Source organism: Chaetodon trifascialis, chromosome 16, assembly GCF_039877785.1.
Source record: "Chaetodon trifascialis isolate fChaTrf1 chromosome 16, fChaTrf1.hap1, whole genome shotgun sequence".
Taxonomy (NCBI): Eukaryota; Metazoa; Chordata; class Actinopteri; order Chaetodontiformes; family Chaetodontidae; genus Chaetodon; species Chaetodon trifascialis.
This window is the reverse complement of record NC_092071.1, coordinates 6,075,428-6,103,077: the sequence shown is the minus strand read 5'-3', so window position 1 is coordinate 6,103,077 and position 27,650 is coordinate 6,075,428. Positions and strand designations below refer to the sequence as shown.

The 27,650-nt window shown below is 43.8% G+C and overlaps 1 protein-coding gene across 4 annotated transcripts; it reads right to left on the bottom strand.

Annotated features, from left to right (window-relative positions):
* Positions 1–7,418: 7,418 nt before the first annotated feature.
* macroh2a1 (macroH2A.1 histone) lies at positions 7,419–26,618 on the bottom strand. Of its 4 annotated transcripts, XR_011603171.1 has the most exons (10): positions 26,249–26,550; positions 24,433–24,633; positions 23,964–24,070; positions 23,593–23,784; positions 22,410–22,517; positions 18,896–18,995; positions 17,320–17,410; positions 14,931–15,020; positions 10,550–10,724; positions 7,419–9,277 (listed from the first exon to the last, which is right to left on the bottom strand). XR_011603171.1 is itself a non-coding variant. In XM_070982664.1 (9 exons), the coding sequence occupies exons 2-9, from the start codon at positions 24,602–24,604 to the stop codon at positions 9,112–9,114; spliced, it is 1,110 nt and encodes a 369-aa protein (XP_070838765.1). In that variant the 5' UTR covers positions 24,605–24,633; positions 26,249–26,618; the 3' UTR covers positions 7,419–9,111. The 4 variants fall into 4 exon arrangements, 3 of the variants coding, with proteins under 3 accessions (XP_070838765.1, XP_070838766.1, XP_070838767.1); XM_070982664.1 differs by lacking the exon at positions 17,320–17,410 and having other exon boundaries at positions 26,249–26,618; XM_070982665.1 differs by lacking the exon at positions 17,320–17,410 and having other exon boundaries at positions 24,433–24,809; positions 26,249–26,585.
* Positions 26,619–27,650: the final 1,032 nt, after the last annotated feature.

The window sequence follows — 27,650 nt, the reverse complement described above, 5'->3', positions numbered from 1 at the left end:
AGCTCATAGAGATAATTGTTGCTTTAAATGTGAATTTTGGTATGAGCTTAAGATATGTTTGACTTTTTTTATTTATTCATTTATTTTTTGGGTGCACTTTGTAACAGTTTTCCCAATGTTTGCCCAATATTTCATTTTGTTTCTTCTGACGTATATCTATATTTTTATGCTATCTATATTGGATTTCTTGATTTCCTGTATCAATTTATCCTCAGTTTTTGTAATGTTTTAATCTGGCCCTTGAGACATACAATGAGCTGTATTTTCCCACATGTACTTAAATAACAAAGCACTTGCAGGTGTGCGCCACTATAACAAGATGAAGGTCTGGTGATTTGTTAACTATCAGTTAAACCCATGACTGAATCTAGAGTCTGTTTCAGTCTCGGTTGCAGGGCTACACCAGTGGCATTATGTATAACACCTACTTAACAATAGGGATGCGTTCCTGTTTCATCATCCCACAAAACCCCCGACACAGCTCTGCATCTCTGAGACACAGGCGACTCTCAGATCAGTAGTTTGAACACATATTACAGGCTTGTCATCGCCCCGTTCCCATAAGACTGGTGGCTCTACTAAAGCCTCTCACGCAGTGACAGGGCATTGGGGATCAGAGCTAAATATTCTGAATCTCAGACTCCTGAGCCATTAGGTGACACATCCCTTTCCACAGGAGCGGCAGTCAAACCCGTCTTCAGCTTCTCTGACCCCTTGCAGTGACTGACAGCTTCATTATGGCCAAAGAAAAGCCATATTTTAAACCATATTCACCATTTCCTTGGTGGGGCAGGGGTGGTGGCGGGTGGATTGAGGGAGGGTTGTGGAAGAGGCGAGCAGGAAGGGAGGGAAAAGCTCCCCAGATGAAAATCCTAAATCAGCATGCCCTGCCGCTGCAGCTGAGGCCTAGGCGGGGATTGCATTTAATTTATTCTCCTAAGCCTGGGAATCAGGCCATCAAAAGGAACCAAACTATCAGGTTTCCTGCACTAAATGGCCCAACAGTGTGATGTGGCCGGCCTGGGATCCAACTTAACCCTTTCGAGGTGGCAAGCAAGCGTCACAGGCAGCGGCCTTCCTTGTCCGGGCCAATTTATCTCCTGACACTCGGAGGCTGCAGGCACAGTGGCTCAGGCTCAGTAAGGACTAAAGGTGACACAGTGGGGACGGGTGGCACTGCCTCCCAGTGTTTGGTAGATGTTGAATATCCCGTCTTTAGCCTTGTTTAATGGTTGTGGATCATGGGATTAAGGGACACAGGCTCATGGTAGGCCACAGAAGTACAGCCCAGCTTCCTTTTTAGTAACCTGTTGAAATGCCAGCCCAGGCTCTCTGGGAAATACGTTCACATTGGATCATCCTGCAGCACATTCTTTATGTCCGGTGCCAGCATACAGCACCAATGCAAAAAAGCAAGGACGCTGAGGTCGGGCTGGTTGGAATTCTGTTCATATTGGACAATTACATACCTCATGATTTATGTTCAGTCGGTGCCAGTGCAGGAAGCAGTCTGTGGGATTTACAGGGGTGTAATCACTTGAAACTAGAATCACTGTGTTTTTGTTACCTTAGAATGAGTCCACCATGTTGCACCACCATATTTCTACAATAGCCCAGAAGGGACAAACCAAACACTGGCTCTAGAGAGCGCCTTTCATGGTCTCCACCGTAGATTCACTACATACTTGGAAGGGGAGGATGAGCAGATGGATTCAGTTGACTGTAGTCTGCAACGTCAGCTGTAGATGCCACTAAATCCTTTAACTTTCACCTTTTTTATTAACCATAACCATCCAAACCTTCCAGTAATGTTGAGTTGCCTGAAACAAACCATATCCTGACCAGAGTTTCTAGTCTTTTCCTAACTGTAACCATATTTGGCCATATTGTAGAGTTGCACAAAGCAAGAATTTTATAAAATGTCATACTGAACCCAAACCTGGGTTTTCTAGATTCCTCCAATATGGATGCCCTCATCTTTTATTCCAGAGACCAAATATCTTGTCCTCTCATAGATCAGCATTTTATGTTTAAGAAAACATAACCACCATGCCTCCAAATTTAATTGCCATATCCTCAATTTCCTCTTAACTATGACCAGTAGTTGCCTTGTGCAGATACTAGAAAAGCTTAATAGTAATACTGAAAATAATGGATTTTATTTAAACAGTGCTTGTGTAGATATTCAAAGAGGCCTCACATGAAGAGCCATGTAAAGAAATGCCCAAAGTAGTTTCAGTAGAATATAAGATCAAACATTGGAAGCAGCTTCAATAAAATGAGTTTGAACAGACTTTGTACATGTTGAGAGGTTGTTGCAGTCATACATGTGTTTAAGGTATTTTTAGAGTTAAACAGTGAGAAACAGCTTAATCAGGACTGCGTGGGTTCATCGGATTTGACTGACAGTGGCATTCCTGGCAACATAAGCAACAACTGCCATCAGACTCTGATTCATATGTGACTAAGATCTGAGTCTTTCCAGCAAAGCTCTGCCCACTTCAAACCAGTGAGAAGAGCGAAGTCAGGAAACAAACAGAAATCTCTCTCTTGTGAATTGGTCCAGCTTTGGCAGAGTGTGTTGGTGTCAAACCCCATCGCTTGGAGTCAAAATCTGATTGAGAAAATGGGTTTTTAAAGGTCTTTTAGAAAAGGTTGGCAGTGAAAGTTAAAAAACATACTCGAGCGTGATTGTGGTTTTCCAAAATCAGCCAAAATCAACGTTCTGTGCAGAAATATAGTTGCAGAATACAGAAGAAAAAGCAAACATGGGCCAAGAACCACAACTGCATTCACCTTTTAGAAACTCAGCCGACACATTCTCACAACCTGACACTGAGACACATTTACTTTCGCTGTTGCGCTCATGCCTGCATGTTGTGGAATCTTTTTAATGTTAGAAAAACGCCTCATGTCAGGTCCTGAGGCGAAGAGAGGCAACTTTTTTTTCTTTTTTTTTACCACCAATAACTGCTTCGGGAAACCCAAGGTAAAGTGCTGCAGCTTTAGTTTTGATTGAGATTAGATTCACCCATGATGCCGTGTTGGCAGGCGGCTGCAGACCAGAGCAAAGTGAAATATGTGAGAGAGAGGAGATGAAAAGAAAAAGATTTAGCCTGCGGGGTTCGCAGTTTTTGTCTGTTTGACACAATCTGAACTGTCCTCGTTTGTTGAACCTGGGTTCATCCGGAACTTTACAGCCATCCAAACTAACGTTACGCTGTAAGTGACTCATTCCAGTTGAGTCAGATCTAATTTGAGCACAGATTCCACGGTTTCTCAAAATAACCAATTTGGGTCACATGAGGTCAAATCCAATATTTTTTTGCTCATGTGTAAATCCATCTCTCGAGTTCTTGGAAATTATCGAGTTTCTCGTCGCGACTTTGTCCTCGACCACATGAAACTCGGCCTTGACCAAAAGCAACCAAAGGCTACTGTTTAACCATCGCTGAGGAGCACAAAACGCCAACCGCGCTCACAAATATACTTCACAGAGGCTTTATTTCCTGCTCGACTTGAAAACCAGTTCCACCACAGAGGGGTTTAGGAGGTTTTTATTAACTTATTCTAACATAAGGAGTAGTTTGGTGCAATGGTTTCCCAAGGAGATCCAAGGACCCTCAGGGGTCACCGTGGAGGTCATAAGCTGTGTCCCAGATCCACACAACACCCTGATTCTAAGCAGGACTCGAGTATTTAACGTGTTCACGCTTAAAAAGTGGCAAAAACTTCAGTGTGCACACAAGAAATACCTGAATTTCTAACTTTGTGTTGATTTAGACTGCTGTCCCACACACTGCAGCGCACAAAGGAAAGCAAGGAGCCACTCACAGCTGGAAAATATTACATCAATCTGTAGACGGTGTTGAAACAGCAGATCTTGGAAAACATAAAAATAAATACTGGTATCTTTGAGAAAACATTTTGCTTTCTTTTTGTAACAGTTTGACTGTCTGCGTCATTTCATGTCAGCACAAAACAACCAAATATGAATTTCTCAGGTAGTAACCGCAAAACAGCATATTGTGAAAATCAATATTGTATATGTATATATAGTATATATTGTATTTGTAAAACAGATTTTTAGCAAAATACATTAGACACATGTAACTAAAACAAAGGCTTTTGCAGTGTTGAGCAAATGAAGTAAATGTTTTTCTCCTTTTCAAAAATGTTGTTCTGACTTTTTTATGCCAGTTTTCTTGAGTACTGAACGTGGTAGAGTTTTAAAATAACATAAAGATCGTCAGCCTTTTCTTCATCCTGCATAATCTACTACAACCCACGTCCCTCGTGTTTAACGGCGAGCTAAATGCTAACGCTTAACGAGTAAATGTCCGATATCAGTAGCAGTTGCGAGCGGACTGTTGTTGTTATCCAGTCAGGACTCTCAGCCATAAAGAACATAATATTACTTTCCTCTTATGAACACAGTGGAAAGCAGGGCAGATCTCTGATGACCAGCTCCTTACCCCTCATCTCCTCTCCTCCTTGATCTTCCCCCACTGTTTGCTTTACTTTATTTTTTGTTTTTTCTCCCCCTCCCCCTGTAACTTTTTCGTGCAAAGAATAAAATTTCATCTGCGCGGGCTCTGGGAAAGGCGGCCCTCGGATTGGCCCTTGCCCGTACAGATGCTTTGAATTTACGGGGCTTTTCTGCCTTCGAGGAGAAGCAGGGCGGGATGGAGGGATGGATGGTGGGGTGGAGGGATAGAGATGGGAGGGGTTGGGGGGGGTGAAACCTGCCTGTATTTCCTGGGGATTAGGCGTCAGATGGGCGCCCTCAGAGGAGGTCTCAGGTCCCGGCCTCCCTGGATGGCTGGGAAACTGACCCCCATCTGACTCCGCCGTCTTGTTTGTGCCCTGCCAGCATGTAGCCCCAGGACGGGACCAAGGCCTGGGTTCTGTCCCACACGAGGCCGGCCCACCACCACCTGCATGGCGGACTGAACCTGCAACATGTGCACCTCATATACATTAAACCCTACATTTGATCTTCAAAGGACAACTCCAGAGTAGTTCAACTTCGGTCTGTTTTTTGGAGTTTTGGTTGTCATTTCTATCAATAATAACGACTTTGCGATCACTTGCGTTGTTACTGAGATCTGGAAGCATCATCACATCAAGGTGTCCAACAAGCCAAGAAACATGAGCAGTCAGACAGTCACACGGGTTGTGAAAAAAGTTGTGGGTTAGCAAAGCTGACTTGTAGTTTACTGGACCTACTGGATTGTTACCATTTCACGAGGTTGGTCGCACCTTCAGAGAAAGTGGTTTAGATCATCTGAGCTCTGCTGGCTGGTCCGCTGATTGATGTCGCCCTGTTCCCAGACCTCTGTGTCAACTTTGATGAGTAAAGAGTTAAATGAACAAGAATTAAACAACCAACTGACAACCCCAGCTTTAAAGGGCCAATCCATGATCTAAACATAAACAAAAGGGCCACCTGAACACCAACATTGAAAACACACTCTGACGCTGACTGACGTCTTTAATACAGTGATTAAATTAAACATCATCATCAAGGCTTGTTTACCTCAGTGATGAGTAAACTCGGCTGATACTTTCATTGATGATTGAGAGGTAACTCACAAGCATACGGTCCAAAAACTGTGGATTCGTCCTTAAACGAGTAACCTGCCATTTGTATGTATCTGTGGCTAAAGCACAGCAGCAAACTGGGGCCTTTCTATACGCAGTCCTGATTTTGTTTGTATGACACACATTGGCAGCAATTTTCTGATTGTTCACAAATGATGTTTCTAAACATGGCTGATACTCCTTCCTTCCTCCAACCAAAACAAAAGGCTTCTTTGTGATTGCCCCCCAACATTTAGGCAACCAAAACTCAACTAAAGCAGCTATAACCTATATTTTTGTATTAACATCGGATCACATTCATTCTTGTATATCAAATGGGTCGCTTGTGGTGGTGAACCCAGAGGACCATGAGTGGACTCAGCTCTTCAAAGCTTAGCGTCCTTTAGCGTGTTGTTTTGGTTTTACAGCCCTCAGTATCAACATGGTTTTAAGATAAAAAGCTCTGATAAACTTCCTGTGTGTTTCCTACCCAACACCAAATGACAGACGGACGAAGTTAGCAGCTAACTGGTGAACACACACGAGCAGCTGACGGGACAGATATTTGCTTCAGGAGTTGGTGGAGCCAACCAAAAGTTTGCCTTACATTCGCCAAGCCACCACAAACACAACCCCAAATAAAATGCTGCTGTTGCTCAGTGTCTGTTTGCTAACACGTTTGCCATATTTACACTTGAAAAGGGATAATATGGCAGCTTATTTCACTGTTACCAAGTGGCCAAAAATCAGTCGTTGAGAGAAAGATGGTCTTCATGTTTGAAAGAGGCCAGCACGGACTGTTAATAGAAGGGATGTGAGCCACGTCTCCGCTCTCTTTCCACAAGAACAGTCATTATCGCATGACCACAAGAGCCCACAGTGTCAGGATGAATATGTTTTAACACAAGCCTTCTTCTTCTTCTTCTGCAGTTCACCAACATGGAAGAAAAGCGATATTCTTCACCATTTTCAGAAAGAGGAAGTGGACTCTTACAACCAGGTACAGTCATGCTTCACTTGAATATCGAAGCATGTTGCGTATTAGTGCGCTTAACTTCTGATATAAAAGCACAGACTCATTAGCGTCATTACAAAATTGTCATGTTTACATCAGGTCACATCTGGAAACAAGTGGCTGAAAGTTGTGGATGAGAGTGAAAACTTGTTCTGCTTAGTGTGGACACTTCTGTTTTTGCTGTCACAGGTCTTGCTTCCAGTTTTTTCTGGTCCAATTATACATGCTGAAGTTTGCACATTGGTCTGTTCATTGTGTCTTTAAAAAGGGGATCAGGTTTAGGGAAGTTGTGTGTAAAAAGAGGCCAGAAAATGGTGGGTATCAGAACTGTCATGGACAGGAAATGAGCAACAACAGTGCACTCATACTCATCTTTAACCGATCCTTCAGCTGTGATCCCAGAATTGATCACGTCCATGAGAATGTCTTCACACTGATAATCTCCCCTTTTCTCACTGGAGGCCATTCGGTCCTCGTAAGTACAGCACAGAAACACACACGCTTGCAGAGCCAGAGGTTGAACTGGGATCCTGAGGCTTTGACTGTGGCTTTCAGTCAAATCAAATAAATGTAGCATGTCATCCTTCTGCCATTTGTTCTGCAACACTTAAATTGTGCTCACTTTAATATATTGGAGATGGATTTATTATTACATTCGAGACACGCATGCTTGTTTCCATGGGAGACAATGAAGTTTGCTCTTATAATTAAACTTTCCGCTCACTCTTTTCTAATTTTACGAGCCCCACAGTTCCTGGCAGCATCTTCAAGGTCGGCATGAAACGTAAAATGATCTCGTAATTTCAAGAGGAACAAAATGAGGTTTTTAAAGGTATTTTATTACCGGAGTGTGTACAGACCTTTTGTAGAATCATCAATTGTAGCAACTCTTTAGAAAGCATTTTACATTTTTTCATAAGAAAGTTAAGCTTTTTGAAAAGTCCAAATGCAGCAGAGCAGTCGGGTTTCTCCTGTACGTCCGTCAATCCCAATTCAAACCGACCAGCGTCTGTGTGAAGAGGCCTGCAGCCGCACAGAAAATGGCTGAGATGGGAAAAACCAATTCTTGATTACAGGGAGCCATCTAGTGGCAGCTGAGTGAAAGAGCAAACCAAAAGCAACTGCAGAGAGCCTCTACTTCCAGCAAAAGTTAGTACATTTGTTTTATGGCTTAACAAAGACAAAACACACAAAAGAAACCATCTCTTCCGATGTTTTTTTTTTTTTTTTTTGCTTCCAAATCACCTGCACCTTTTTGAATCAGTGTGAAAATTAAAATAGAAAATAAAAATCTATGTTACAGTCCAATATTTTACTATAACATCTCACAAATACTCCATCTATATAAACACTCATAGGAACACACAATATAAACCCATTAGTGCCCTGCAAAAACCTCCAATTCTACCATGTTATGTCATAAACTGATTCATTTGTACTGTGAATGACAGGTTTTCAGTTTGCTGTATGAGCTCATGACATCAGTACCAGGATGAGGATTTAATATACGGGCATTACATGAGTATTAAAAGCTCCAGTGTGCAGATTTTAGTGGCATCTAGAGGTGAGATTACAGACTGCAACCATCTGAAAACCTCTCACGCCCCCCTTTTCTACAGCAGACGCTTAAAACGCAAAAAAGGCCTCCCTAGGTTTGGTTTGTCCGTTCAGGGCTACCGTAGAAACAGGTAATGAGAACGTTTTCTGGTGATTGTACACTGATGAAAACATGCACACTAAATCCTGCACACTGGACCCTCAACGTAATTCTTTCCAACTGATTATTATTTAACTTTCTTTTTTTTTTTAATTCGAGGTCTCTGCAGCACACGGGGAAACAAATTATTTTGCCTGTGTGAACAAAGGCAAACACAGGAATTTGCAACACACGACACAAAAACGAAAACTCATTCCATAGTTCTTACTTTAGTCTCCTGAAGACCAAAGCAGAGCAAACTGAACTTTTCATGATACAGTACTATTAACAACAGAGATGTTCCAAAACAACTGATACCAAAAATACACTGAATTAAGTGTCTCGTGTTTTTGAGATTAAAAGAAAAGACAATAGCTGTTTCTCTCTCTTTTTTTTTTTAAACTATCTTTACTGCCATCACTTGCATTAACCCGTATTCATCAGACTTCTCTGGAAGCCTGGATAATTGAGGTGAAGCTATGTCTCATAACATCTTTGACCGTATGGACCATGAAAATGAAACCTTACAGTGAGTCTTTTCACTTGCTGAATCTGTTTCGTGTGCCACTGTTTGTATTAAAAGACCGCAGAATGGACAGTGCACTTTTACATTTGAACGCCAGAGCTGAAAATAAGAAATTAAAAACAATATAAGAAAAATACAAACATAATGCAAAAACAAGTTCCCGGCCTATAGAAAGATTCTTCTTTTTCTTCTTCTCTTCATAATTAACAAATCGCTAATAAACACCTTCCTATTTCCTTGCAGGAAAAAACAGAGTGGGGGGGAGAAAAAGAGGAGAAATAATCCAAACTCTTAGCTCGTCTCCAGCTTCGCCATTTCCTGCACGTAGATCCCGATGCTCTCGCTGTCGAACAGCACAAAGTAGACGGTCTTGATGGTGGAAGACATGGTGGCCACGAAGTAGCTGGAGATGGCCTTAAGGATCAGCTGGGCCGCCGTCTGCTTCGGGAAACCATTCCTGACCGGAGAGAGCACACGGTTAGTGAAATGTGGAGAGACCTGACTTCATCATGTTAGACGTCCACATACTGTAGTTATTAATGTGCAGTATCATACATAGTTTGGAGTTTGGAGGATGGGCTAGGTTAACTTTGATCCTTTTAAGTTTTTTCCCTGTAGTCTAGAGCCAACAAGGGTCCACAAGTCTAATCTGAGGGGTCACAGTATGATGAAAAAAAGATCGGAAACGAGAAAACAAGAAGAGAAGTTTAAAGCCGTACAGACAGCTCTGTGAGGCTACACTGAGGCACAGCTAAATGCTACCATCAGCATGCTAGCATGCTCACAATGACAACGTGAACATGCTGATGGTGAAGCAGGAGTGATGTTGACCAGGTTCACCATCATGCTAATGTTCGCTCAGTATCACAAAACACAAAGTGCAGCTGAGGCTGATGGGAATATGTTATTCATTAGTTCTGCAGGTTAAATTGAATAAAACAAAGTATTGGTCAAAAGCACAAATGCCAACCTCATGGTGGCGCTCGAGGAAAAATCAGAAGATCAGTAGAGTCAGTAGGATCCAGTAGATCCTCCTGTGAGGACCATGATTATCTGTGCCCATTTTCATCTGAATCCATCCTAAAGTTGTTGAGATATTTCAGTCTGGAGTGATGATACACAGCATACAGTACTGCGTATATGCTACGATGCTGCTAAACATATTTTTAGTTAATCTTTGTTTTTTTGGTTAATTCCTGCACAGTTTTACCTCCTCAGGCCTGTAAAACTATCTAAATGACAGTATCTGAGAAGGCCCCGTCACTCTTTCATTGAACAGCTCGTAGACATGCGGCATTGAACCGTTCACGTTTCTTTGTTTTACAGGATCACGAGCTGAAGGCTGCTTTCACACTCCGACTGTTGGTCCAACACATGGCATGTTTGTTAAATCTTTCCAGATCAAAGTGGAGGTGTTTACCACAGTTGCCAGGAGACCATGTCAACTCGCGGATTGACTTACACAGAGGAAAAAAATGTACCAGCGGGCAGAGACACACGGACGCAACTTTTATGTGCTGGCGATGCAAGAACGCCGCTCAGGATGTTAAGAAGAGAGGAGACATTTCTTCCACTCAGGTACAGTTTCCTGGTCTGGAACCAGACATGCAAAGTGTTCATACTACCACACTTTCTGGCAAACGACTTCCAGTTTTACACTAAAAGCCAGAGTGAAAACCTCTAAAGTTAATGTACTGCAGTATCTGTGTTTCCTCCAGTGTTTTCTTACCTCCCGCTGCCGATGGAGGGGAAAGCCACAGACTTGAGTTTCTTCTCATCAGCCAGAGCCAGGCAGTTCTTCACCGTCTTGTCCAGCATCTCCTCACACTTGTCGGAGCCCCAGCCCGGACTGTTACAGTGGATGACGTACTTAGCGGGCAGACCGAAGCCGGCGGTCAACACGGCTGAGGGATGGAGAGGAGAGAGGACGAAGAACGGTTAGTAAGGCGAGAGGGGAACAGGAAATAAGCTTATACATTAAATAGGAGAGATTCTTAGGTTAAAGTGTGATAGTATCCAATTTCCCACAATTCCCCACAGTCAAAGAAGATGTCTTTAAGTAGATTTTATAGCTTCTGTTTGACCAACAGTCCAAAATCATAAGATACTCACTTTACAAACATGTAAAGCAAAGAAATATCACCACATCATGATCAACAACAAACAAGCCTGAATCAACTAAAAGCTCGAGTCCTGAATTAAATCACAGCAGCGGTCAAAGGTTCACCCTCACCACGCCTGACATTTTAAATATACTAAAACAGAGACGAGAAGAAATGCGGTGTAATGTACTTCCAATACACATTTTGCTTGCACAACATTGAAAACATACTGAAACATAAGGAAAGAAGAAGGTCTGCAGACACCCACAGCTGCCACCTGCATCATTTAGTAAATCCTTAAACCTGCTTTTCTGAGACGACCTGTTACTGTGCTGCTGCATCACATTTTGAAATATCTGTGGTCGTCTTGTTTCGTCAGGCAGGGAGTGAACTTGTTCATCTGGATTTCCTCACGTCATGTCCATTGTCTACAGTCAAAATCAGCTTCATTAACCAGTTTTGTCAGAAGTCGAAGGAAAAAAAGCTGTTTGATGGCTCGAGATGCTAAAATAACACTTTGCCTTGTGGAAAATGTACGTAGCAAATCTCCCAGAACGTAAAATGGTCTGGCCGCGGTGTTACAGCGAGGTGGGCCAGAGAAATCACTTCTCCAGACAGCTAGAGAGGAGAAACAAAGAGGAGACGAGGAAGAGCAGGGACGAGAAGAGGAGAGGAGGGAACAGAGGAGTCGAAGCAGCAGCTGTAGACGGTGCAGCTCAGCCAAAGCCCCCGACTCTGTGAAGTGAGAAAGCCTCCAGTCAGATTTTATTAGCACGCAGCGAACGTGTGACTGGACCGGAGTCAACGCTGAGGACGAGCTGATTTCCAGATGGCACGCAGAGGACGGAGAGACTTCACACAGCAGAGCGAGAGACGGTCACGCTGCTGCGCGATCGGGTTTTGAGGTGAAGTGTGCGGACCGCGATGATTACGGCCTTCATGGCTGCCTGGAAAGTTCAAACTTGTCTTACAGTTGTGTTGTTTGTGCGCTGCACATCTGGAAATCACCTGTCAATCAAACCACCCAGGCTGCACTGCAATGCTTCTGTTGATGCAGGCTGAGCTGCTGTGGGTGGTGGTCTTTACAGCAGCTAATGTCACCAACTTCAAGCTAAAGAAAAGAGTCTATGCTGCTGCCAGACGCTTGAATCAGATTACTTCCTGTTCTGCAAAAAACCCACCAGGTGTCCTTCTATATTTTTCTTACTTTCATAAGAGAAAAAAGCAAAATCAACAATGCTTTACTAAATAAACAACAAACAGTACATTTGTTGGGGACTATTTTCAGCTGTGGATGAATACACGTTGGGCGCTCTAGTAAGTACAGCCCAGCCAATACTAGATTTCTGACCCATAATATAACCAACTATCATTTTATTACATAAACACAGAGGCACATTTCTGACAGGGATCCATTAAGTAAGTGAAACGAAGAACCGAGAACACTTACAGAAGAAAAATGAGCCTGTCAGTGTTCCTCTGTGGAGCAGCTCGGTTCATTTATCTGTCTGCGTCTACCAGGGAGTATTTTGTGGCATCAGAATAATATATGTGGGATTAAGTCTACATGAAGCACAGAGTGTGTGTGTGTGCGTGTGTGTGTGTGTGTGTGTGTGTGTTATCTATCAGCACAAACATTTTCTGGACTGTTCAAAGTTTACTTGATCTGCTGCCCATCTCAACCTCTTCACTGCCTGTTAATGAAAGCACACATCAAGGCCAAAGTCCCGAATCAGTCCGCTTGCAAAGCAACAGGTAAATAAATTTGTCAGGCAGGTTAACGGACGAAGAATTCGCACCAGCATTTCTAACAAACAAAGTAGAGGATCCGTTCTTGTAGGGAAAGTAAATCTGCGCTGAGCTTTCATGTCAAGATCGACTTCAGAGAGTCCAGACCGTAGCGACAGTGCTGTGTTCGCTCTGCAACATCATTCATCATTATATAACCTCATGGAAAGTCACTTATCAGTTAATGTTTGGTCTTAAAACGCCAAAAAGGAGAAAAAATGTCTGTCACAGCGACCCAAAGCCCAAATCGATGTCATGAAATCTCGTCTTCTGTTCAACCGAAGATACTGAATTTACTCTCATGGAACAGCAGCAAATCCTCACAAATGACAAGCCAGAGCTGGGAAATGTTTGGCACTTCTGCTTTAAAATGACATAAAAGAACAACTGATTAATCCCTCTGGTGCAGCTGGACACTAAAACAAATGAAATGTTTGGTAAGTATTCAGTAAAGTCATTCACCTTCTCATTTTAATTTGCATGCTTGAGTCACTATGGGAGCACTTCATTTAATCATCTAACACTCATTTTCATTATGATACTGTAAATATATCTATGCAGCAGGTCACTGAATGAATGAATGAACCACGCATCACAAAATAAGTTAACTTAATTTCTCAATTTTTGGAAAATGAAACTCCTGCTTTTGGCCTTGAAATTGGGAAGCTTGCAAATTCCAGGCGAGCAAATACTTTTTAAGTATTTTAAACAGGATGAAGAACTTGTCTGACGGCTCTGCTGAACCAGGTCCGGTCAGGATGACCGTTTGGCCGATCCAGATCCCCAGAATCCCTGACAGGCTCCGCTGGCTCGGTGTTCAGTCACCTGGTAATCTATTTATGAGCTCCACGCAGAGACCGGGATTATGATGCTGAGCTAACTTGGCTGAATGTGACAGAGAGAGCAGTGGTGAAGGTGGGGAGCGCTTGAAAAAGTGAGTGTGAGTGATGAATAATGAGAGAGAGACAGATGGAGAAAGAATAAGAGAGGGGCGGAAAGAGGGAGACAAATGGACTGAAAGATAAAACAATCTGTAAGGGCTCAAACAATATGGCTCTCTGAAGACTGAAGACGCCAGGAGCAGATATGACGTGCCAATACTGAACGTCTTTGATCATTTTCATGACAAAAATATCCGAGTGTTCAAAGTTTCTCTTAAAACTTCAATAATGAAGGAAACTCTGGCAACATCAAGCCTAAAAGAGACGAATGAATTAGTCAAATGTGACCGTTCGTGTCCAGAGGGCTAATCCTCGCAGCAGTGTCCTGACATCATTTACTGAATGTGGAAGCAGACGCCAGGAGGACCCGGCCCTGTTCGGCTCGGCGTGTGAGAAGAGAGATTTACTGGACGTGCTGACATCACTGTCATAGGAGCTGGGTGGTGCTGGAGCAGATCAATATGCACTTTCTAAGTCCTCCAGCGGCGACATCGCAAGAAAGTCAGTGTTGCCGAGGCGAAAACACATGCGAGTCAGCGCGAACGCAAAACAGAGCGAGGTTGGACAGGTTTAACAGCGGCAGCAAAGCCATAACACTGGTCAGGGTGGCTTCATCAGCACAGATTTTAGCTGTAACCACACAGAATGAAAGGTAAAGTGAGCCCGAGTCATCCCGCTGTGATAAAGTCACACGATCTGCTACTATCTCGATCGCTCTCAGGTATTCATCCTTGGACGACTTCAACCTGAGATTTATGCTCCCTTCAGGATAAACTCTGTGTTGCAGCTGCCTGGAATAGCACCGAGGTACCTGCAGTCGGTCTTTGTAACCGCTTAGCCTTGAAAAACAAACTCATCGTATTTATTATCGTGAAAGTCGCCAATTAAGAGGTTTGCAAAGTACTTGAATGAATGCTGTGATGTGTGAACACAATGTAATATTATTCAGCCTAACAGCTCCATTCAGGGTTTCTTTTCTATCAGTAAGAGACAGCAGGAAGTCAACGGTCAGCGTGTCCAAAACACGACTCACAAACATGTCTGCTGCCTATCATTTAAATAGTTACTAAGTTAGAGATTTTGAGACTTTTAATACTTTAATCCTGTCAATATTTGGGCCTTCTGTTGCATTGACAACAGCCAGAAACGCACAACCAACAGCAGCTAAAAGTCAGAGTCTGACCTGAGTGAGGTCCAACCCAAACTTTGCACGGGATTTAAAAAAAAAAAAAAAAAGGTACTAATGGGCAAATCCTGACAGGATGTGCTCTGCACTTACCGCCAGCCACCTCCAGAGGGCCGTTCTTCTTCTTCAGCTCCTGCAGCGCATCAGTGAACTCCTTCCCTCCTTTCTTTTCCAGAGCAGAGCCTGCAAATGAAAGAGAGGCCTGGAGTGATTGCATCCTTACATAACGCTGACAGACAGAGACGGACAGCAGGAAAGAGGAGAGGTGATGTCATGCGGACAGACAGGCGAGCAGGCAGACATGGAGACAGACAGACAGACAGGCAGACAGACAGGTAGGCAGGCAAGACAATGATGCTGTCAATCATTTCACCTGGCTTTTCTCTGGATCTCTAAGCTGTCAGGCAGCACACTGAGCCTCTGTTACTTTATTTGTGAGACTCAGGGAAAAGTCTCAGAAATGAAGTTTCAGCACTGCTATTTTCCAAATGACTCATCCTGAGTCAGTTAAACTAATGTATTAAAGCCCCAGTCCCTAATTACTTCCCTCTGTCCTCACATACTGGCTTATACGCAGTGCGCTGAGGGTATTTTCTTTCACTCGCAAATTACAGTTAAGAGTTTGTTTAAAAAGGAAAAACAGCGAGCAGCATGTCATAGATGAGCTCTGCCATGTTTGCACACACATTTCAAGTGACACAGTCCAGGAAGCAATCTAAGTTTAACTGTGGAGAGGAGGAATATACATCAGGAGGCTGTGAGACCGCTGGGAAAGCAAATTCAACTGTTTGTTTCCCGCTTATTTCGATGGCTAAAGGAAGTCAATCCACATCGATCCCACTATTTCAGATGTACTCAGAGCTAAAGAGAGAAGCCACATAGGAAACCAGAGAGGAAAGAGGTGATTCAAATCTACCAAAGCCGGAGAAATTAACGTTCCGGCTGCAATTTCATTCAAAACAGGCAGGAGAGAAAAATACGATAATGTTAACGTCAGCCTCTTGAAGTGAAGTTAGTGGAAAAAAGCGCTTCAGATGATTTGACAGCCAATACGAGCAGGCAGATAAAAAAAAAAAACTCTTCTGTTTCAACAGCCTGTTCTACGATCATTAATGGTTAATTAGTTCATTCACTCAGTGATCAACTCTCAGCTTTAATTCGAGGCTTCAGGAAAATGTCTTTCTGGATTCTCTTTCTAACCAGCTGAACTGACAGCACAGCCGAGGGGTCGGAGGTCACAGGATATGAAGTGAGTCGCAGATTGTCCGCATTTCAGCCACGTGGAACAAAGCAGCAGCAGCAGCAGCATGATATCAGCATTACACTGACAGAAATATGAAGTCGTCACATGAAGCCCTCATCTGCTCTGTCCACGTTTCTGTTAACACGATGGTATCTGATGAGTATCAAAGGTTACATGCTGAGGTCAGCTGTAAAGCTGGAGACACATGGATCAGCCATGTAAAAGGCTTGTCCACATCCTGCAGGCTGGCTGCAGCCTGAGCCCGTATCACATGAAAATAAACCTGCAAAGACGGTGGACGTTTGATGTTTTTGGGAAAGTCATGAGGATCGCGTAACTAAAGCACAGGTCTGTCTCATGAAGCAGGGTTACCAAGTCACTGGGCATTCAGGCTGAGGGTGTGTGTTTCAGGCACAGGTGTGTCAACAATGACATTACCACCCAGGAGGACCGGTTTTAGAAGTAGATCCATCAGTCTGGAGGCTTTTCAAACACAGAAACAATGCCAGGCTTCTTACACTACTATGAAACAGGATTTTACATCTTTTGCTGACTGCAAGTAAACAGCTGAAACACTTTTGCCTTGTCGGTTGATGTCAGGTCCGCAGCCTTCCCCGTCACATGAATGAGACCAAGCCCTGCTGTGGTCTGTTCTTTCTGCTTCAGCCCGTGATGTAGGTTATCCAGCTAACTTGATTAATCCTGCTTGGAGAGACGGACCCCTGGAATGGAAAATTCTTGTTTTTGGTGCATAAAAATGCAGACATCTGAGAAGAGTCAGCTGCCAACCAGCAGCCTTTTTTTCACTGTGGTAAAACTACCAGATTCAAATGATCCTTCTCACTATGTCCACATTGAGTTTGTCTTCGGGGTGAGGTTTACTGAAAACACAGCGTGTGATGACAATGCTCTTTGGCAGCTGACTTTCTATTCTTGGAAACTGGAGTTTCCTGCAAGCACTTAATTGCGTATATAAAATAGTAAACGCAGCTGATGTTTCACAAAACTACACAAATGCTACAATGAAGCATTTACAGTAAGAACAGCAGGGAGTTGGGCTGTGGGTTGAAGAGGTTTTCTCCAGTGCAGAGAGCGAACAGAGCAGAAGAAAAGCTGCTGCTGCTGCTGCTGCTGCTGTGGTGTTTGTCCACAGACTGCCGTGCAGACTATCTGCAATATGCACAGAGAGAGACAGCAGACAGGCACTCGAGGTCTCCGTGGGGTCAATGGTTCCTTTACCTACTTCACCACCTGTATAGAAGGAGGAGTTGGTCGGGTGAACGACAACGTCGCTCTCCACGGAGGAAATGTCGGCTTGTACAACTTGCAACTACAGATGACAACAACGACAAACAACAGGCAAACAACATGGTGGTAAAAACACAGCGAGTGACCAGGAGCAACAAGATGGGAGAAACGATGTGGAAAAACAAAGGATGAAAGAGAAGAGCAGAGAGAAAGGAGACAGAGAAGTGAGCGCGCTCCTTATTGGCTGAGGACGTCGCAGGAAAGAAGGAAGCAACTGTGACGCGGTGGGTCACATGACGTATTCACAGCGCTGGTAACTAAAGTTAGGACGCTGTGTGAAGCTTAAATAAAACAGGATGTGATCATTTGCTAATCCTTTCTGATGGAAAGATGTGGAATGCTCCAAAAACACCTGTTTGGATCATTCCACAGGTAAACAGGTTCATTGGTAACAGGTGAGCTTATCATTGGGTATGAAAGGGGCATCCTGGACACATGATTGGATAGAGGATTACTGCATGGGCTCAGGATCACTTCACTGTTTGTAATTTATCATGTCCTGTTTTTTTCACTTTTGTCACAGCGTTCCGACTTTCCTGGAATCAGAGTTGTCAGAATCAGGACGGCACAGTTCTCCAAATTTACATAAAAAAAACACAGAAGTACAGTAAATCAACCTAATTTCTTCTGGCTTGCACTCATCGACACACCAGATTACGCGCTTGAGTGCATTTCAAAACACTGTAATTTTGAATTTTGCAGTTTTAAATTGGGGACACGAAGAAAGCAAACGCTTCCTGAATCTGACCAACTGCATCGTCCTGATTTCTGATTCGTCTTTATGATCCCACTCCAGGCCACCGCTCTCACGGTCCGGCTGCAGCAAGCAACTAACAGACGAGTTCATGTCAGTCAGTCTTCTGAAAATTGGTCATCTGGTTTGTTCCAATAATTCCTGAAATGACTGATTATCAAGGTTTGCAGCCATCGGAAAGGAGGACAACCTGGAGGGAACCTCAACAACGATGGGAAGAGCAAGCAGGATCACTGCTCTGAGGAGCTTTGATAAAATCCTTGAATGTATCCACGTAAATTCACGTCTGACTACAAGAAATCATATTTTTGTATGATTTCGCGCTTGATCTACAAGAGAAAAGTCCTTCTACTCTTCATTTAAAAGCAGGGTCAGTTCCTCTCAGTTAAAGTTAAGACCTCCACCAGGTTTTCCCACTGATGACCCACCCGGAGTCACAGACAAACACCTCTGCTGAGGACAGCCTGGATTTCAATAATTCAAATAAAGTGATTCATTTGGGATTTTGAACTGAAAATAATGACCTCCAGTTCAGCCATACATGATGTATGTTTGATCAACATCTGCCCATCGAGCAAGCTGCCCACAGTGTGGACCTGGTGGAGGAAGACCCTTCAGACCAGTCCAGCAGTCTGAACCCTTATTCTGAGAGTTCTTCATTCAAAGATGATGTAATTTAAGGAAAAGGTGTTGAACATTCAAGGATTTTAAATCTCAAACCTTGCTGGGGCCAGAGAGGATGGGGGAGCTCACCTAGATCATCTTTAAGTTCAAGTTCAGCATTGGTGGGGTTGATGACCCCCTCCACGTCAAAGCCAGCCAAGTTACTGACCTCGCTGTGGATAAGGTTGAGCTGCGGAGGGGGAGGCAGGGTGAGGGCGAGGGGGAGGCATGCCGAGGAGGAGGGAGAGCAAGAAGGAAGCAAAGCCATTAAAACCAGATTCACACCGCTGCTCGAAGGGATACCTTGACTTTTTGGTGATGTGCAGAACGGCGGGTCAAAGATACATGTTTGTGTGCGGCGACGCAAACGTACAACAGCCGACTCACAACAGGCAGAGTCATGTGCACGGGGGTGTAACGTAATCAACTGCTGGACAAAAACGCAGCTACAAACTGCTGATATATCAGATCAAAAGCCATAAAAACAGCATTCAACCAGACCTCTGGATGATCGCTGCCACATCTACGATTTCAAGGCAAACTGTGACAAAGGATTTGAAAGAGGACAGCAGTCCAGCCAGCGCATTGACTGAGAAATGCTGAATTATTTAAAACGTCAATGGAAACAAACAGTCTGGATAATTAGGACCATGTTTGTGAGACACAGACAACGAGGGTCAGATACAATACGCAAAAGCCTGCAAAATACTGTGAAATAGCATCAACAAGGGCTCAGGTCTGTTTGAGTGTCCCAGCAAGCCATGACAGTGTGACGCTAAATGGAATTCAGCCATCACTTCTTTTATTATTTATTTCTACTGTGAAATGTCAAAAAGTGAAAAAAGGTGCTGGGACACGGCCTGATTTGACCCACCGTTGAAGCTGTGTTTGTACTTACGATGAGGCCACTTCAGAGTGTGCAGAACGCTCCAGTTTTTATGACGTTTCGTCTGCATCTTAATATAACACCATTCAAAAGTTAGGAATCACCTGCCACAAAAGCCTGATTCAGTAGTCAGATGGCCAAAAGGACATAAAAAGTCATGTTTTGTACTGCACAGGGCCCACAGAAAACCGGATTCCCGAATTATTAAAGACACCAATTTTCACAGTTCAGTAATGATCTCAGGTCAATTACGCCAAAATCAAAGGTGTTATTATCCTCTCCTTCACGCAACACGGTGGAGACATCGACTTCACTGAAGCTTAAATCATTTAATTCTTCTTCTTTTGAGGCAATTTCAAATGTAAGGATACTGTTGATCCATGTTAAAGTAGCCATTACTGAAGGAAAGAGGAAAGCATTAATAGCTGGTAATAAGGTGACTCCAAACCTTTGAAGGGTAAACTCGATCTATGCGTTCCTATGAAATGTCAGTTTGAATTCTTACTATCTCCTGTAGACTTGACTGTGAGACGGCACAACCGAGAATAATTCCATGTTGTTTCTACTGATTGTACAATGATTTTTCTAATGTTTGTGTGTTTGTGAGGGCTCGCTGTGTCACAGTTTTAAAGCCAGCGATTTCACCACGACTGAAGGAATATTCTACAACAAACAGCCAAAACGTCAAGGTATCCTTCTAAATGCTGAGAGATTTCAATGCATAGGCCACATCAGTTAGTATGTCAGAGTCTAACACTCGTCAGTCATCTCTCAAACGAACACGTTTCAACTCCAAGGATTTGAAATGTATAATTAAAAGTCCAAATCATCCCAAAGTAAAGCAGTGACAACAGAGCAGTGGAGTGCATGAGGCTGAACACTCGGGCAGGAAAAGTAGTTACGATAATTAAGTCTATAAAACAGGAACAGACTAGGTTCTCTGTTCAAGGGCTCATTATCTTAATCAGTGGGAGGCTAACTGCATTCATTTTGATTAATTATCATCCACTGATTTCAACAGCTGCTGTAATCTGTGGTCAGCTACACAACCGAGCCCTGAGGCCTTCTGCTAATGAAGACGGTGAAACCACAGCAGACAAACACTGCTGCTACTGTCACGTACACGTCCACAAATGTGCCAAAATACTGCTTTTAAAGTGACATTTCAGCCTCAAGGCACAGAGGAAAAGATTTCCTACATTTTCAATGTATTTAACGCATTTTCTGACACTACAGCCTGTGGTGTTCAGAAAAAATCTACTGAAACAGGAAATCTGCTTTAGATGACTGAAAAAACACAAGCAGAGGGAGAGTGTGTCAAGCTTTAAAAACAGAGTCTGTAGCCAAATGATTTGGGCAGAATCAGAGTGTGTGTGTGTGTGTGTGTGTGTGTGTGTGTGTGTGTGTGTGTGTGTGTGTGTGTGTGTGTGTGTGTGTGTGTGTGTGTGTGTTACTGAGTTCAGCTTCATCAGTCAGTATTAAATAATATCAGCATATGCACAGTGAACCAAAGCATGCAGCACCTTTAGCAGCAATTTAAGTCATAACTGAGCTGAAACGTTGAGCTATGGAAGTAAATTTACCACCTCTGCTCCCCTGTGGAGTGCATTTCACTTAATTGTTCAATTTAAACAGCGTAATAAAGAGTTTTCATGACTCAGCAGTTTGTAAAACTACTGCAAATAACAACCCTGTTTCCAAAAAAGTACATTCCTGCAGACACTAACAAAAAAAGAATCAGATTACGCTGCTGACATGAGTGAATCCTGAACGCAGCACAAAGAGTGTGCACAAGAGCCGAAATCAGCGTTGACTATCACTTATTATCACTGTTTAAAAGCAGGAGCAGGGAGTCTGTGACACTCCTTGCATCACTCTTGAGTCATTCATTCTCTGAGTCGCGATGTTGTCTCGCTGCCTTTCATGTGTTTCAAACGCATTTGTTTCTATAAGTATCTGATCTTCCTGATCTTGAAACTTGATCATTAAAAAAAAAAAAAAACTGTGACAGGGCTTAGAAGAGACATCAGGCAAATTTACTTCCATGTTTCAGTTCAATAAAAAGGTTTAACAGTTTTTTTTTATGCTCAGCGGGAACAAAGCGAGGGGAGCTAACAGACGTGGCAGATCTGAGTAGGGAAGCAGTTAACACAGCATATAACACTTTAAACTTAAAGCACTGCTCTGTTGTGTAGCAGAAAAGCCTCAATATGAAGTCTGCTGAATTACATCAAACCTGTGAGGAAGTGCAGCGTGATGGAAACTTATATTTACAGAACAAAACATCACAAACAGCCTTCTTTGCATGAGACAGATCAGTAAGAAAACATCATCAGATCGTCACTCGCTGACTTCACCTGGTTCACTGATGATAAAAGCCAAACATGAATGTTTACAGAGGCAGATCTAGCAGCTCGTAGTCTTAAGTCTGCAGAAGTCTCAGCAAAATACAGAACATATCTTTGGTTTTACAGTTTTCTGGAGCACTAATCCAAATAATCTGAGACGGGATGAAAAAGACATAAAACTGTCTTCTGGAATATCAAATATTGGCATTTTAGAGCAAGAAAGCCCTTTGATGTCCAATTTTATGTATGTCAGCATATTCTCTTACCATCCTTCTTTTAGCCTAGCATGAGTTCAGTATCTGCTCATCCAAAACTTCACTGTAGTTTACTGTATGTTCAGCAGCGACCTGTCTGCAGGCAGAAAACTGACCTTCTGGCCCAGGAAGAGGCTCTTGGTGGAGAGCACGGTGAAGCTGTCAACTGGAGATCCCTCTGTGGTGCTGTCCGCCGACGCCGCCTTGCTCACCTCACCCTGCTTCTGTGGAGGGCACAGAATACACGATGATGCTGCGTGAGGTTTTCTCTACAGGGCAGATGTAAGAGGCCAGAGTCCGACACAGCTGCAGGAGCCTTTTTACCAGAGCAACATCTGCGCTGTTAGTTAGACTCCCTGCCTGTCCATACCAGAAGACATATAAACCATTTAACCTGCAACATCCTGTATACGTGCAGTTTACAGAGGAGGAACCCTGAGACATACTGCATGCAGACAGGATAACCAGTCCCAAAATAAATCTGATTCTAGCCCCATCACCACTCTTTGCCATACTTCACATGCTCTGGTGTTAGCGTCAGTTAACAGGAAACAGCTGAACATGAGCACCAGTCCACATCTCGTCTTGTAAAATTTCTATCGCTTATTCTCTCTCGTCTTTCTCACGTTCTCATTCCTCACACCGCACTCTGCTTGGAAAACGACAGATTTTGCACAAAGCTTCACCATTAATCCAAATATTAACTCAACAAGGCTGAGAGCAGTATCCAAATCACAGAGGCTGCAGACGTTTGATGAAGGTACAATTTGTGACAAAACGGCATCACAGTGACGTACTGCGGGGACGCTCTGGCCCACAAGTCTTAAGGAAACATGCCTCTTTGGTGCAGACCCAAACAAATGTCACGCATCATCCATGAGTGACTGAGTTATTTGCTGTTGCTTCGTGAGTTTGAATGACGCTGCTCTCCTTTACACAAACTACAGGACTGAAGACTCAAAAGATGCTCCAGACATGACGTGTGTGGAGGTATGCTTTCAATAGTAAACTAATGCTTGTCTTGTAATGTAACATCTGTCTGCCTTTAAAAACTACCGGTCTGATTTGAACTTAACGTGACAGGCCAATAGACCAATCAGCATACCAAGATGACAACATGAAGTGGTTAAACAGGTGCAACAGGCATTAAATGTCTGTGGTGTTCTTCAGGAACAACTACTCGATCACAGCTGCTCAGAATCAAACTTTCTCCACTTTCAACTTCCCACATTCGACCACAAACACACTCAGCGCCGATCACAATCACCACGCTTGTGGCCTGGTCACATGACGCGGTACCTTAGCCTTCCCTCCGCCCTTTTTCCCACTCAGTTTCTTGGCCGCTGTTTTCTTGACCGGCTTGGGTTTCTTCTCGGGGGCGGGCGAGACGGGTGTCTCCAGTTTTCCCTTCGCTCCTCTCTTCTTGGCCAGCAGCTCTGGGTGGATGTTGGGCAGGACTCCACCTGCTGCGATAGTCACACCTTTCAGCAACTGAGACAGGAAGACAAAAGTTCAAAACTGGAGTTCATGTGGTCGCACGCTGCCTGGAAGGAAACAAATCAATCTGATGATAACACACGTCTTAACTCTTAACTGGTCTTAGAAATCAAGTTTACCTAAAAGCAACATGTCTAAAAAAAAAATTTTTTCAGATATGTGCATCAGCTGACCTGGTTCAACTCCTCATCGTTGGCGATGGCCAGCAGGATGTGTCGCGGCGTGACACGACCCTTCTTGTTGTCTCTGGCTGCATTACCTGCCAACTCCAAGATCTCCGCTAGACGGGTGAGTGAAAAACATCAGAGGAGTTCGTGCATGAATATTGGAGAGCACAAGAGGTTTAGAAAGTCACTTTATGTCTCTGGATGTTGAAGCAAACTCAATGAACAATGATGGGATGACTTTCACGTGTTTCAAACGTCCATGACTGGACTCAAAGAACAAAAAACAGTATCCACAAACTGTCATGTCTCTATTTTGTGGGACAAGTTCCTCTTTAATAGCAGCTGTCTCTTTTGTTTGCGATACTTCCTGCCTGAGTTCTGAGTAAATATCAGGACATAAAGACTTTTGAAACATTAAGTCAACAGGAAAACATCTCTTGTCAGCAGATTATGTGTTCCTTATAATAAATCTCACCGGTAAGGTACTCGAGGACAGCAGCCAGGTAGACGGGCGCTCCCACCCCGATGCGATATTTGGGCAGGCCCCTCTTTATGTAGCGCAGCATGCGTCCCACAGGGAAGATGACCCCGGCCTTGGTGGACCGGGACGTCTTGGTCGACTTCTTCTTTCCTCCTCGGCTGGACATGGCGCTGAGACCGCTACCAGTGTCGGGCTCTGCAGGGACACGTCAGGCAGGATGCATTAACAGATCAGGGTACGACTTTAGCAGGAAAACAGTGCATCTAGTGTGAAAACATACACTCGCCTTACTGGTCTGAAATAACAAACTGAGGCTGCAGGAGAGGAAAGTTTTCCCAAAGTGGAAAGCTGCAGGCTTGCCCAGTTTGCCCCTGTGAAATCGCAGTGTTGGGTTAGGACACTTCTCCCACAGGAAGTGATGAATCAAAATAAAAGAGCGAAATAAATAAACTGTCTGCTGCAGACAATGGGCTCTATCTAAGAGAAAACGCTAAGCGTCCACAGCCGCTCAATCCTGACACTGAAAACTGAGGCTAAAATTGTATTTTCATACTTTTGAATAAGAGAAAAATACATTACAAGAAAAACCTCAAGTTACTGAACATTTTATACTTTTTGACTCATTAAAACTGAGCTGATACAGACCTGAATGTTTTACATCCCATCACTCAGCCATACACCATTACTATACATTAAACATAAATTAAAATAACTACTACTAACTATGCTATAACTATTGTTATGATGCATTCAGGGTCAATAATAACCACGTGTCTACATCTATCTGCTGTCATCCCCTAAACATGACATTTTCTAAGTTTCAAAACATTTACTTAAGCAGACTTTAACTATATAAAATACTAAACTATTGACCCCAAATCCCCATTAGGCTTTTTGTGTGTTTAGTTTAACTCATCCTAAATGTCACACTGGCTGAAGGAACATGTGGATGATCATTAAGAGAGACGCGGCTGTCTGATCACCGCTGCAAACTGATATTTTATTAATAACACATGCTATTAGCATCCTGGGAATTATCAATTATTTAGTATAAATATGCATGTGGCTGTGAGTATTTCAGGATTAAACCCTGCTAAAAAGTCTGATATTCCGAGTTACAGCCGGGGATAATTTCACGGCATGTAAAAATGATGGAGGTCTTTTTTCTTCTTCTTCTTCTTCTTTCTTTTTTGTACCAATTAGCTCCCTGTTCCTGGATCAATTAGCCCCACCAAAGGCCAGGCTGGTGCCTAAACCCGCTTCCACACACACGATTTATCACAACAAACACAGCGCGGACAGTTACGACGTTATTCAGCCGCGAAAGGCAGAAACAGCATCTGCGGCATGTCTCCGCTCCGGTCAGGTGTAGGTTCGGTAGGTGGGTTTCGCCGACACGCTGAGCATTTCTTCCCCGCTGACAAGGCGACGATTTCCGCATGCCAACAGCCCGCCGGATGCCGCGCGCCGTCAATGTCTCTTATCAGCGGACCGAGAAGCTAAACTAACGGCTAAAACCGAGCTGTCAGTCGACCTGAGGACGTTTATTGCTGTTCAGGTCAACGAAGTTTCGGATGGAAATAACCCCGCTGAGCAGCAGCGGCGGCGGCGGCGGCTGCCCGCTCCTCCTTCCCTCCCCTCCCCGACCGTCAGCTCCAGCGGCACTGTCCCCGCTGTCGGCCTCCACGCCAGAAACGCACGAAATGGCAACGTTAGCGGCTGAGGACGGCGAGCGGAGACAGGCTCGGCCGACAAGACGCGACCGCACACGACCGGGCGATACGGCGTGCAAGCTCGGTCAATTACTTACAAAACGGTGTACGGCGAAAAATGTCTCCGGTTGTCCGGTAACAAGCCTGGGCAGAGTCCTCGACTCCCAGAATCCACAGCGAGCTGAAATATCGGTGCGAGCCAGCGTTGCCCGCGGAGCGATGCAACTGTCGGAGAGCAGAGAGCAAACCTGGCGAATGTGCTCCGCTGATCTTTAACCCTTTACACCTTCACCTTGCGCAGGAAAACACGTGGTTTGAGCCGAAATGCTGACTGTTACCCGGGCGGATCGATGCTAACTCTCCCGTCTGAGCTCTCCTGCTGTCATAATATAAATATTAGGCCTTGCGTAGTTACTGTTGGCTACGTCCTACTGTGTGAGCAGGGGTGTCACTAATTCTGGGCACCTTGTTAAAATAGTCCCCTGCCCCCACCCCAACTCAAATCCCCACCTTTAATTAACCCTCTTCTACATTTTGTGAGACCGGACGCTTTTTATCAATAAAATAACTGATAATTGATCAGCATCAGGGCAACAATCTGACATATTTGTATAAGAACTGTGTGTTCAGAAAGCTTAATTTCAAGGGAAATTCACTCAGGATGAACTCATGTGAAGACACGAGTCGCAAAACTGGGACTTTGTGCGTCTGCTTCGTAAACGTACAGAGACGAGAGATTAAATGAGAGAGAGTGGAGGAAAGTGACGTAAAGAATTGGGATCATCAGTGTATTCACAGTTCCTCCTGCAGGGGGCGTCAATGTCAGTATTTGTCAAGACATTATTGGACAAATTGAAATTTTCACCCAATGATGGTTCTAGAGGAAAAGTCAAGAGATCAGCAAAGTCGTTATAAGATTTGAAAATTTTGCAGATTAGGCGTCGTGTAGGCCTGATGAAATATTTCAGTCTGGACCAACAAGGTTGACCCATGTCTAAATGTGCCATCTTTGTTTTCTCCACCATCCAGTTTGACAGAAGAATGATGCGTTAATAAAACATTTTGGCTTAAAACAACACGTCAGGGGGCTTTAGTCGAGGACCCTCCGTAGATACCTGCTGCAGTTAGCTTGTCGCCACACAGCTGTAGCCTAATGGAAACTTAATGGGCTTTGTGGGAGAGAAGACATGCTGTTAGAAAACAATGATGTTAGAAGACATAAAATAACACAGCTTGAGCTAAACGTGTGCAGCCCCGAGCATGAATGAGGTGATGTTTGAATTGTAACTGACTTTAAAAGAAGCCAAAACACGTCGGATCAGCTTCCGCAGGGCGAACCTGCTGACGTGCATTTGCTGTATACAGTCTTGTCAGCTATGTGTTTATTAGATAATAGTGCAGTGGTCAGCGCAGTGTTGCAGGATGGTTCAGTCATTGTGGAGATAGTCTGAGCTTCTGTCTGTTTCCAATTTAATGATTATACAGAGAGCAAAGATTGAG